This window comes from Xenopus laevis, chromosome 1L (assembly GCF_017654675.1).
Source record: "Xenopus laevis strain J_2021 chromosome 1L, Xenopus_laevis_v10.1, whole genome shotgun sequence".
Classification (NCBI taxonomy): domain Eukaryota; kingdom Metazoa; phylum Chordata; class Amphibia; order Anura; family Pipidae; genus Xenopus; species Xenopus laevis.
Genome location: NC_054371.1, coordinates 157902648 through 157916951, shown reverse-complemented (window position 1 = coordinate 157916951; position 14304 = coordinate 157902648). Strand labels below are relative to the sequence as shown.

General features: G+C 37.2%; 1 protein-coding gene across 4 annotated transcripts in view; it reads right to left on the bottom strand.

The window, feature by feature from the left end:
* Positions 1-14304, bottom strand: part of tbx5.L (T-box 5 L homeolog) — a 48982-nt gene that overhangs the window by 17131 nt on the left and 17547 nt on the right. For all 4 annotated transcript variants that reach the window (XM_041587427.1, NM_001085701.2, XM_018255535.2 and 1 more), the window contains 2 exon segments: positions 8323-8442; positions 3344-3491 (listed from right to left, as the gene is read on the bottom strand). In XM_041587427.1, the coding sequence (XP_041443361.1) occupies positions 3344-3491; positions 8323-8442 (268 nt within the window).

The window sequence follows — 14304 nt, the reverse complement described above, 5'->3', positions numbered from 1 at the left end:
TACAGTTCCTCTTCAAGGCTACTTTAAGCAAGGGATTTCCTTGCCTTATACTACACACATTCAGCTTGAGATACACAGGGCAGATTTGGCCTCCAGACTGCCCAAAGTTTGCAACTACTTTTATTTGATATCCTATATTTTTTTTAATCCAACTATCTTACATATAGACTATTAATTATCTTATCATAGTGCCAAATGGATTGAGGTACAGGACTCAATATTGTTTTTAGTGCTATATAAGCATTAATAATAATCTGGAAAGTTTGAATGGGTGTGACTGTCAAGAATATATTTTCACATTATTATGTATAATACTGATGCACTCACATTTCAAAAGAAACAAAGATACCCATGTGGACTCTCACAGGGCTGGAGTCTCAACTAGGGATTCCTTTTTCATCAGGATTCGGATTTGGCCTAATCCTTCTGCCCTGCCGAATCCTAATTTGCATATGCAAATTAGTTGTGGGGAGGGAAATCATGTGACTTTTTAGCACAAAACAAAATGTGCATATGCAAATTAGGATTGGATTCGGTTCGATTCAGAATCTTTTGCGAAGGATTAGGGGGTTCGGCTGAATCCAAAATAGTGGATTTGGTGCATCCCTAGTCTCAACCGTATTGCAGCATGAACTAGATGCTCATGCCTTCACACTAACATACTATATATAACAATATCCTTAGGGCAGCACAGAATGTAAAGTCAATAAGACTGGTTCATGCATAAAGGGTTCACCTACGTTCCTAGATATAAACAAAAAGGCAAAAATGCAGCACCAATATAAAAATGTATCAGTTGAATGATATATTTATATACTCACACACACTATATGATTGTGCATGTGCCTATTTATATAAACAGTTAAATCCTAGAACAACCCCCATCATTCCTCCCTCTCCCTTTAGACTTCCCTTTTTCTTCCCCCTTTTCAAGACAACCATTCAATCAATCGTAAGAAGCCGCAGAGCTCGTTTCTGCCAAGCAGCAGTGTGTGTATAAAAGTCCTGTTCATTCAGCCATTGATATATGAGGCTGATTTAATCTCTGCCTCTTCCAGCATCAACTGCTTTACCAGCGTCTGATCACGAAGTTTACCTGCTGCCTGCTGAAATCTATCTGCACCAGGCCATTGAAAGGATGTTTCCAGCACGCTGCTTGTGGAGTAACTGCCAACAATTGCTATTTCCCGCAAAAACTTGGCTCACCGCTCAGCATGTTCAAGTAATCTTTCTGCTGCAAAATGGTCCTGAAATTACTTCTCGGGTTGCAGAATAGCTGATGTTTCTATTGCAGCATTGCAACTCGAAAGTTTACTTTTATCCTAACTGCACAATCATCTGGGAAATCTTGCAGCCTGCAATCTATATCAGTAGATATTCTTAAATAATAGTAATATTGCTTTTATAGCTTTTCTTCTGATTTCAATCCAAATTAATTACCAAATCAAACCATTCCATAGACCACTGCTGTCAAACTTCTTTCATGTTGCTGCTCCGTAAACCTGATTGGACCGTGTTTGATGGTTAAATTGCATTAAAATATTTATGCCATAGTGTTAGTCTAAGGAGTAATTGGACGGCATGTATTTGAAAAATCCTGTACAAATATTGCAGTTGTATTTTATAATATGACAATATTATAAAATGCAAATGCAGGAGGGTCTGCTGTAAGATGCCATAGACAGTCACTATTAATTGGACCTGTGGGGGGCTGTTTGGGCCTCTGTATACCTTAAATGCCAGAGCCTATTTTGAATACCAGTCCAGACCTCTGCACCGTGTGCTTTGTTATGAAATATGTTTGATAACTGGGCTGAAATAACCTTTGCAGAGAGCATCAAACAGAGCAGTAAAACCATTGCTTTAATCCCCAGGAAAGCACAACATTACTGTTATTTCATAAGGCAAGTAATATAAACTAGGGATGCACCGAATCCAGGATTCAGTTTGGGATTCTGCCAGGATTTCGGCCTTTTTCACCAGGATTCAGATTCAGCCGAATCCTTCTGCCCAGCCGAACAGAATCCAAATTCTAATTTGCATATGCAAATTAGGGATGGGGAGGGAAATTGCGTGACTTTTTGTCACAAAATAGGGAAGTAAAAAATGTTTCCCTTTCCCACCCCTAATTTGCATATGCAAATTAAGAATACGTTCGACCGAATCTTTCGCGAAGGATTCGGAGGTTCGGCCGAATCCAAAATAGTGGATTCAGTGCATCCCTAATATAAACCCTTTACATTCAGATCATATCACGTAAGAGAAGTCTCCTGAGGCCAGAGACTCAAGCAGCAGAGCACTGATGACAGAATGGCTGCTACCATCAAGGTGATAAATACCAGCTTATATCTGCTGTCATATTCACTGTATCTATGTAACTGTGATAAAGCAACAAGAACAACAAAAAAATGCTTTCAGTGGAATTTGAACGGCAACTTCAAAGACACGTTTTTACCACTAAATCTGTTAGGTGCCCAGTAGTCCTGTTCATAATACATTACCTCTTTAATGTCATTTTAAGTAGCATTGCCATTAATGTTAGGAAAAAGTAAAGATATTATAGCATGACAGCGCATAATCATCTGTAAGGTTGCTGTCCCAAACAAACCTGAGATATTTTTTTTTTTTTTTTTAAATTCATAAACAACTACTGTTTGAAAAGCAAAATGTGATTATATTCTTTAAAGGGGAACTATCGTGAAAATGAAAATGTAATATAAGCTTTATCATACGGAAATAAGACATTTTCTAAATACAATCAAATTAAAAATGCTGTACTGTTTCTGAAAAAATCAAGTTTATGTTCACTATCCCTCTCTCAGCATCTGTTTCTCTTCATTCTCTCTTCATGCAGCAATTAGCTGTCAGATATTCATTGACAGTTAGATCCTAGAAGATGTATTAGAGCTCACTCTGTTAAAATCACCAGAAATCCTGTCTCTATATATGCAGGAATTGTGCAAAAGGCAGTTATTTTGTTAGATTTTGTTTGTACTGGAATCAGTTATTTGAGTGAGCTCTAATTCATCTGCTAGGAAAAGAAGCCCCCCCTATAAAATATATTGGATCTAACTGTCAATGAATATCTGATACCCAACTGCTGCAATCAGACAGAATGAAGAGAAACAGATGCTGAGAAAGGGATAGTGAAGATAAACTTGATCATTTCAGAAACGATGTTGAATATTTAATTGATTGTATTTACAAAGTTTCTTATTTCAGTATGACAAAGCTTATATTAAATGTTCATTTTCGATAGTTCCCCTTTAACTTTTAAGGCCCCCTAGTTTAGCGGAATATCAGAAAGGTGCTAAATGTCTTTCATTTAAATTCTGTCGCTTACATGTCCAAATGGATCCAGATGGTTGTTTGTGAGCTTCAGCTTCTGGAAGGAGACTAGCTGCCTCATCCAATGTGCGCCCGTGGCTGGTGAATCTGGGTGAACATACAAACGTCCTGGCATAGCGGGTTCAGCCTTGCCTGTGACTGACCTACAACAAGAAAAAATATTGTTTGCTGAATTGTTTCATGAACAGAGAACACTAAAATATTCTTTGTATGCCAGTGGTTGCACCATATGCACTGCAGGGAATCAAGGTCTAGATGTAGCTCAGCAACATAAAGGTCCCTAACCTAACAGCTGTGCAGAGAGAATAAAAGTACAAACAGACAATCTTAATAGGATCATTTTTCTGAATGTATCCTTTTTGTAAAGAACAGCAAAGGCTATGCCCTGTTCACTGTTTCTTCAAAATTGCTTACAGAATACCATAAAATTATGAGCAAAATAGACAATTCTGTGCTCCTTATAAAGGCATTTATACGTTGGCATTACATTATCTTTGCACGTCTTGTAAACTCTAATGAGCAGGACCCTTTATCTAATGTATTGGTCAATATTTATATGTTATGTGCATAATTTATGTTTACACCCTTCCATTGCAAAGCACTGTTTGCTTATTTTATCCCTTGAAATCTTTACCAGTTGACATTCAGATTAAATCAAGATAACCCTGCTGCAGCTTACAACTAGCCATTAACAAAATATCTGTCGCTGTATAACAGAATTGTATATTATGAATTATGGATATTAAAACTTTCTCTATTTTGGCTCTATTCCACCACCCACCCACACAAACACACCTTTTTATATACTGTTCACCTTAGTGTTTACTTGTTGTCTGTGCATGAAGACATTATTGAAGACAGATGTAACACTGAAATCCTTCTCTTATTGGAGAATTCAGTGTAGGGCCCCCTGAAGTTTGGAACCTGGTGGGACACCAATGCTACAGTCCAACCCTTTGGGCTACTGCCACACCAGTGGAATCAGCCCCTACACGCCTATCATCTTTTTGATGTGCCTGCACCCATAGGCACATGGAGCAATTTTGGCAACACATTTTATTCAGATATTATAAAACATTCACATCAGACCCTGCCCCAGTGGAGCTTACAATCTAAGGTCACATTAACACATAGTAGGGACAGTTAATCAAGAAATTGATTAACCTGCCTATATGTGGAATGTGGGAAGAAACCCAGAAAAATGTCCAAGAAGACACATTCAAACTTCTTGCAGGCTGGAATCAAATTCAGTAGCTCATCTTGCATCAGAGATGGTGCTGCCCACTGAGATGCAATGTCACCCATAAGGTACATAATGCCTCTTTAAAACACCATTGTGTGTAGTTGTTATAGACTGATTTTTACCAAAAGGAAATGCTTCTCCTGCACCCTGCAAAAACCTGTGCATATGATATTTCCTTTAAGCTGGCCATAGACATGCAGATTCTCATATCGTAATGATAGTACGGCGCATTCTTCCGACCTGCAACTAACCATTCAGATTAATTACAGTAGTAAAAGAAGAAATCAGATGATGTTCTAACCATGACAGCAATCGTATGAAAGTTAAGTCCGACAAATACTAGTGACAGTCTCCCATTGATATAGTCAGATAGACAATACATGCAGAGATAGTTTCACCGACAGAAATCTTCTAACCTGTCTGATCGACTAAGCTACCAATTGTCGTGGTATTAAAAATTTCAGGAAAATCCACACAGGGTCCAAAAATCATATGAAACTAATTTTCGTGCGACTTTATCTTTGGCGTGTATGGCCAGCTTTAACTTCATTTAGCATCAGACCTTCCAATTTCCTTCTCCCGTTTGTATTACACAGTTCTCTGCAGTGAGATACATATGCATGTCAGTCTATTCTCTCTCTGGCAGAATGTGGCTTTTCTCAATCTGCTATACACACTTGACTTCATGGTGTGATTTTGATTATAACTTTCACTGGCTATAGTAAACAATTACCCACAGAAGCTTTTTATTCCTCTGTCAACAGCTCTTGTTAAAATGTTTTTTTTTGTCCTGCTTCTTAGCCAAAACACATCCTTACAAAAGTGGTTAATGCTCAGAACGCCCATTCCTAAGTAAAACAAGATGTATTATATAATGTTTCTCAGTATCTCTGCTTACTAACTGGCTATGAAAGTTATAGACTGTTCTGCGGCTTCTGTCAGGCATCTCTTTATTACTTGAATTGGAACCATTTATCAGAAAGTTGTGCCGCAAACTAAACACAAAACCAACTACTAGATTTGGGGGTTAGACTCACAAAGGGGCATATTAAAAAAAAGCACAGACACCACATGCAGTGTACTTCTGGAATGCTAATTTAATAGTGATGCCTCCCTACAGCACTTGTGAACTACAGCTATAATGATTGCTGCCTCCTTGGAACTTGGTTTACCAGCCTTCAATTATTTTAATGTTTTATCCTGTAAAATACTGTTCAGGTGGAAACCCTATTTGGCAAACATTCTAAAGCTGGCATTAATAAACGCTGACCTCAGATTTAACTTTTGCTATAATCCCATTCTGCGTATGCAGAAATTCATTTTAAGACATTCAAAACAAATGTTCATCTGCTAATTTAAAGCATACTGGATATTATACATTGCTTACAAACTCATCATAAGTTGGCCTTTTGATGACCAAGACATCTGTTACTTTCAGTTTCAAGAACAAACTGGGGTTTTCTAGTGCTATTTCTTGCATGATACTGTAAAATAATCTCATGAGAACTAAATGCTATTAGCAGCCGATCTCCATATGACTTCCTGGTGATAATGCCATTGGGTTTACCAGCTAGCAAGTTTTACTAATCTATACCACTGGTGATTGGAGAATATTTCCTTACTACTGAGCAAAGCAAGCAGATTCTATCACTTCACTTTAGGTAGCATTGCATTAAAGAGAACTAAAGCCTAACTTAAGTAGACTAGAAATAGTACATTATGTTTTGGGCTTCTATACCAGTCCAAGGCAACCTCATACTTTTAGCAGAGAAGATCTGTGTCTCCAAAGATGCCCCAGTAGCTCCCCATTTTCTTTTCTGCTGATTCGCTGCACATGCTCTGTGCTGCTATCACTTACTGAGCTTAAACTGAGCTTAAACTGACTCAAAATATACAGTATACATAGAATATAAATGTCTCATATATATATATATATATATATATATATATATATATATATATATATATATATATATATATATAAGGCTAATTAGTAATTAATACAGATAATCAATACATGGCAGCACAGAAACCAGTGCATCTAGCATCAGAATTTAATAATCAGCCCTGTAGCATAACATATTACAGACAAACCTCATTTTCTGCTTGATAATTCGCAACGACCCCTAAGCTTAGATTCTCAACAGCTGCTCAGAGCCCACTGAGCATGTGAGTGTTGCAGATACTTTCCAAGATGGTGACCCCCTGTGACAATTTTTTTCTGGATCACTGCTGCTATTGACAAGCTGACATTTTACACTGGTGCAATAAGTATATAAAATATGGCATATTTAGCCATATTAATTTTTAGGGTTTAGTTCTTCTTTAAGGTAGTACTATATGGATTGATTTTAGTTGGGACATTAAAGCTCCAACTTCCATGCATATCTTATTCACTTGACAGCTTTTCCATCAACTGATAAGAGGGTCTTACAAGATCCATCTAGCTAAGTTCACAAGAAAGAGTCGTAATAGAAACTTCCAGTTGGTACTGGTTGTACAAAGTTTGGATTACTTCTTTGGTTTACTTATTTGTCTTTACTTTTTCAAATAACATGTGTAGAAATGTTCTTTTGTATGCACAGTTTTAAAGCAGAAGGTGGTACCAGCTGGCTGGTATTCTATTTTGTGTGCACATTAGCACACAGCTTAGACTTAGAGTGATTTCTAGCTAGCGTATGCTGAAAGTATTGTCTTATCAAGCAAACTTTTTTTTTCATGATCAAATATTTACAACTTCAGTCTGTAAAAAAAAATACGAGCTCATAAAAATTGTATGGCTGCAGTTGTCTACAAAAACCATATTGGTTAAATGAAATGTGAAATTTTTAGGGCAAGGGCAAACACTCAAATTCTTGAAGCAGACTAATTTCTAAACATATCTAAAGCTTTGTGCCTGTGCAGTAACCCAACAGCTAATGGCATCAAGGGTATGTTCTCTGTTAGCATTTTTAAGTGCCTGAAACTGACCCTGTCACCTCCCGTTCATTTTAGTATGAAGCCAGTGCCAGTACAAATGTTTCTCAGCTTTAGAATACTTGCTAGGGCACAGTTGGAATAGTTTTGTCTCCAATTATTTATTTATATCTCGCTGACATATTACCAAGCTCTTTACAGAGATTATACATACTGTAGTTCAATCCAGTTCCTGTCCCAGTGGAATTCCCTAACATATTCACACATAATATGGTCAATATAATCAAGAGCAAATGAACCTGCCTGTTTGCTTTTCACAAAACAAAAAAACTGGATTACCGAGGGGAAACCCTCACAGACACAAGGAGAATGTACACAAACACATCAAACCTAGAACTTATCTAGAGCTGCGTCTGGCTAATTGCTCAGTACAGCAACTCATGGCACCTAGCGATACATAACATGATCTTAAAAATGTAGAAAAGCTGAGGAAACAAGCCTTTTTGTATCCAGTGTGATGTTAATTTTGCAAATTTGACGATTCTGTTTGATTTAATTGATATTGACCCATTTGTAGTAAATAAATTAAACAAATATATTTAAGGAAAAGAAAGACTTTTTAACTCCTGATACAAGATGAAATTTTGCAGTACAGATTTGCATTGGGCAGCAGTCACTGAGAGATGGTTAAAATTGTTCTGGGCAAAAATCAGTTAAGTATTTGGCACCAAGGTGTCAGGGGATACAATAGTGTCAGTATCACTTTAGAGGACTAAACCTGTTGTAGAACAGACACCAACAGAAACAGATCTTACCATTTGTTATCAGCAAACTTGTATCTGTGGTCATCTGCAGGAACGATATCCATGAGGAGGATGTACTTGGTTTTTGGGTTCAGGCCAGTAACCTTCACTTTGTAACTAGGGAACATGCGCCTGCAAGAGCAAAGTTTGCACATTTGTATAATGCATAAAACGTTTATTATAAACATCATTCGCAGAAGACATATAGACCAATAGTTATGGAAAACAAACTGTCAATTTCAATGTACCAAATAATTCCATTCTTCTGGACGCTTTATGCTAGGCCTTCCAATTACAAGGTTAATCTCAAACCCAACGCAGTAATTTATTTAAAAATGTAGGCATACATGCCTTCGCTCTTCTCCTATAATTATGTCACTAAGTGACATGCATGTATCACTATAGAAAAGGGCATACAGGCATATCATGTTTATTTCACAGAAGAATAAATAAATAAATGTCCAAGCCCACTGCGGTGGATAATTTGCTCTCCTACTTTGCCACCTCTGTGTGGTTACTTTATTCATCTCTGGCCATCAGATTAGTATAGTTCAGATAAATGTTTCCTTTAAGAAGCATTACACGATCAGAAGCCAGAATGAATATGGTGCAACCTAATCTACTCAGCACAACCACACTATATTACAAGAGGCTTTAATAATTACAGATGTTCCTCCCAGTTCATAAATCAAAATTTCTCTTAGTCCATCCAAGAACCACTGCTGCAGAGAGGCTTCTCTTGAGGATTTTTTTTTTTAGGACTGAAAACAATGACCCAGTTATTGGACAAGCTGCTAGAGCATTGATAGACCCCTCTGGAGGTCTAGCTTTTGTTAGTCTGCAACTTCAAGCATCAACAGATGGATAACAATCAGGGACATGGCCAGGCTGTACTATTCAATGATTGTGTTTGCATATTCTTAAGAAAGGGTTCTCTTAACTTCATAATTATTATATATATATAGAGAGAGAGAGAGAGAGAGAGAGAGAGAGAGAGAGAGAGAGAGAGAGAGAGAGAGAGACCTGCACCCAGGCCTTCTTCATTCTTCCTACTGCATTATAAGAAATATGCTTATATATTTAAAAAAAAACATACCCACACTTTATTTACATCACACCATGCATTCACACATTTTGATCCCTTTGTTTGTTTGTTCCTGGGGAAGGTGAGACAAGAGTGACTGAAACATTGGAGAGTGCAGTGCATTTTGTCTGTCTTTCCAACTCTCTCTTTTGATATATGATGTTGTATGCAGTTATTTACAGAGATGGTTCTTTATTCACACCAGTCCTTACCCATACTTTTGAGTTTCCTAATGTATTTACACAACACAAATTTAGTTTAATCAGGAGCTAGATACAGTATCTTTCCTGTTTTGGGGAAAAAAAAGTGTTGGAGTGCTCTACATTACTTTGCAAAAGTATTCAGACACTTCAAAGCACCAAAACACAAAATATTTTTAAATGTCATTGGGGGAAATGTAATAAAATTTGCAATGAGAACAAATTTGTAAAAAAAAATGTACATGTCGCAATGTAATCTTCTTCATTAGACTCTTTAAAGAATCTGAATTGTGCATTGCAAACTTTTAAGACCTGCTTGAAGGTGGTGTAAACTTTTGGGGCAAACTTAACAACATTTCATTAAGAAGTTTTATTACAAACACACGGTCCCCCGAGCGGCAAGCCCTAAAGATTCATGGGGCGCCCTAAAGTTTGGAATCCGGTGGGCCCCCAATGCTCTGGTCTGACAAACACTGCACATTATCACAGACTAAAAAATTTGTGATCGCTATCCTACTGTTGCCAGGCCCGGATTTGTGAATAGGTCACAAAGTCCCCGGCATAGAGCGACAGAATTTTAGGGGGGCGGCATGCCGCCTAACCACACCCACATTGGTTAGGAAGCACAGGGAATTTGCAATGCTTTTTAAAATTTCCAGTGCACCAATCCCCAGTACTCTTAATGCTGAAAACTTGCACATATGCACAAAGGAAGGAGAGGGAACAGGGGGGAATAAACGGTGGCGGGCCTAGGGGTGGCTGCTATGTAAATCCAACCCTGACTGTTGCATGAAAGGCAAAGTGTTTGCAAAGGCAAAATTAATCACTTTGCGAACATTATTATTTGCATTGTGAACAAATTGCGTAAGATTTTTACGATAGCGACCAATATTACATTCTTCCATTTTATAGTAGAAAAAAATCCTAAAAAAACAAAACTATGCTGTTTATGTATATGTATTCAGTTCATATATTTTAATATTTTTGCAGAAATAGCTTTAAGTATTTTGTAGTCGCTAGCTTTGTACACTGTTCCAGAGCACTTCTTTTATTGCTGTTCTTGAGGCAATCCAGTATTACTTTAGTGTCAGGTTTTCTATCATTATTTTAGTGAAAGATGACCTTTCTCCCAATCTTATTTTTTCAGGGGTGTTCTGGTGCTTAGTTTTATTCCATCTGAGAAGGCCAAGAGGGAGCACAGTAGCTCTCTCAGCACTAGAAGAGCTTAAAATTCTGATTAAAAAATCGTGGCGTTACCAAGAGTGGCTTTTTGCTGCCCCTGGTTACTTATGGGGCGTTGCCATACCTCCCAACATTTTAGAAATAGAAAGAGGGACAAAAAGATTTGCCGCATGGAGCGAGATGAATTTTATTGACCATGCCTGTTTTTGTGGCCACCTCCTAATTACTATGTTCATTTTACAAAATTTGGCAGGGTATGAAAGTTTAAACACATTTCTGTGGTTTTTATGTGTTATTACAGTTTTGCTTATGAAGGTGAATTGTCCTTTAAGCTGCAAATAATTTTTTCCCAAGAGACCTGCTTATATTAAATTGTTACAATACAGTAGTTTATTTTGTTTATCTTAAATTGTTAAAAAAATATCTTAAGTGCACCTGGCCCAAGGCATAGAGGAGGGGCAGACAATATTTGATTCAAAGCTGAGATTTTTAAATGAGCTTACAACAGCTACGAATGCTTTAATATAAAATAGAAATTGGATTTGATGTTTAATTTGAAAAGGACTTTTATTATACAGATTTTTGTGTCTGGGTGACAGGTCCACTTTAAAGGGGTTATTCAGTTGTTTTCAGATTATAGACAGAAATAAAGACTTTTTCCCAGTTGATTTAGTATGTTTTACTGTTTTTTCAAAATCTATGTCTGATGTTTCAGGCTGGAGCTCACTAATTAAGGTGCAGATTCTGCAATATTGAGCAAAGTTGATACATTTTTCTGCAGCATCTGTGGCATATTAGCAACTGCAGTATCAATTGTACCCCTCTCCCTATTGTATCTATTGTACCCCCCTCCCAGAGATGGTTCGCAAGACACAAGGTGAAAATTTTAATTTTACACTTCATTATTACAAAAATCACAAATAGATAAAATCTTAAAACAACTGAACTAAAAGAAAGGTTTGGAAGGTGAACAATCCCTTTAAAAAATGTTTTATTCATTTAGTATTGAGGCCCCATATTGGTTTTGTTGATTAATATATTTTGCATCTTGCCACTAGGTGGAGCATGCAGTGAAAACTCCACAGAAAACATTCTGGTAAATCCTTGAAAAATGGCATTAATGCAAAAGCTTTCAGGCGTTGGTGCTACTGGCCTTCTGTCATTTGACAGCCTAAAAGCATTGTAAGAACATTCTATTTTTATCCTTTATATCTGTTTAGTATTTCCATAATATACTTTTTGACTTGCAAATGACCATACACATTTTGTTCCAGACACTGTTACTGGTTGGGTGGCACTAGTACCAAAACCACACATAAGAAACAGATCTATTCTTTGTGAATATAAATCAGATCAGTAGAATTTTCAAAATTACCGTATCTGCTTTGCAGTTCTGTTACACAGAAGCCTGCCAGGTGGCAGAGTTACTTATTGTAAATATGGAAGAATTATGTAGAATTTCAGATGTACAATTTCTGGACTAGTGTGCACTCAGAAACACACACAAGTGCTATGCAATGAGTCCATTGTGAGAATTTTAATTGATGTCCTTGATTGGATGCACCATAGTATATCCATATTATAATTTACAGTACAGTAAAAAGATAGTACAAGTCATTTCAGGGTGCTGTGACATATATATAGACACTATTTCTAAAACAGTTAAAAGTGCACCACTAGGTGACTGTGTGAAGCCCAAATATTTTCATTCAGTGCTAACCTTGCTTTAGTGTGAGCTGCTGTTTATTTGAATGTCCTTTAAATAGATTTGATTTATGTTTACACATTTAGTTCGGAGGTGCCATTTCAGGAACTTTGTGTTTCTCTAAGGACAAAAGCTGCAGTAAGGGTATTAAACTGGCTAATGAACTGCAGCTAAGGGTCTAACATGCGCCCTGCAGACCTTAAAGAGAAAGTATACCCCCTCACCATTACAACTCTCTATGTACAGTATATAATAATATACAGTGAAACATCAATTTTACATGCCCTGATTTTAAGTTTTCCCTCATTTTACATTGTTGTTGTGTAGTCCCACTTATATATTATGCATAATACTTTTCCTTGATTTTACAAATTCCTGGATTTTACACCATTTTTTTCAGGTCCCCTGAAAAACATAAAATAGGGGTTCTACTGTATGAAACAAAACTGCTAGTATCTACTCTAAAACACACAGATTCACATAGATAAAGCCTTTTAAATAAAAAATTATATGGGTTTCCATCAATTGGCTAGATTTAACTTGACTGAATCTCCTAATTTCGTTCCAGATTTACACAAATCTCCTCTTCTTCAGGGTGACTAATCTGCCCGAACTGCCTCCCCTGCCTTTCCGCCTGCTAAAATTTAAATCGCCGGCGGGATGGCACTCGGCGCAATTCGTTTACCAAGGTCGCCCGAAGTTTCCTCATGAGGCAGCCAGCTTCACTTAACATGTCCTCTTTACAGTTCTGAGTGTATTTTAAAGTGTTCCCTATTTAAAAGTAAAGATTTTCATTTAGAATATAGTTTAAGGGTATTGCATCCTTAAAATATTTGTTCTGATTTTACTCCTACCTTATTTGCACATTTTAAAAAACAGACTAGTAAACAGTAGACAGCTTAGTGCAAAGTGGTGTCCGTAGATTCTGGGCAATACAGCAATATCATTATAGAACCCTCCTTTCCAACATCTGGAAGATGACCTTTTTTCTCATTCAAGAATACAAAAAACACAGTTTGTATCGGTAAAGAAAATAATGCTGGCATAGATGAATCTTTAGTTAACCTTGTATTAGAGGCCTGTGCAGAACCAATTTCTAAGATCCGGACCCGAAACCGCAGCCTGTGACCCGAACCGCAACCAGCAAATTTACCCACTTTGATCCGCTACCTGACCCAGACCCGCTGACCACCGTCAAACAGGAAGTGATGTTGCTGCAAACCCAGAAGTGACATCATCAAAAGTGGGCGGGACAAAAACTAGTTTTATAAAATTTTAAAAGGACTAAAATATAGACAATATAAAATAAAAATAAAAGGAATTTAGATGAGACCCGCAACCCACAGACCCGTGACCCGCAGACCTGCATCTATACCCGCACCTTAAAATCCTACCCTCATTCCGCAGGGTGCCCGCTTTTTTTGTGGGTAACCAGTGGGTACCCGTGGCTACATGACCCGCTGCAGGACTCTACCCTGTAAAATCCATACAAACCCTGAAAAATAGAGCTGGCACCATTCCGACACCCCAAAAATATAACTGAATTGAGTAAAATCCAGGAGTCTCAAAATATTAGTAAAGTAGTACAAAAAGCTTTATTTACATCTTGTATAAAAAATAATAGCTTGACGCGTTTCGTGTCCCCACAGGACATTTAATCATAGGCTAACTAGTTATTGATACATACAAAGTATTTAAAGGAAAAGGAGCCAATAGGAAATCGCATGGGCGGAATCACAATTAGTCAACAAATAAGTGTGTGTTATTGCCCCTAGTGGCTCATTATTTAAAATATATTTAAAGTACAAATAGTTATTCTAACC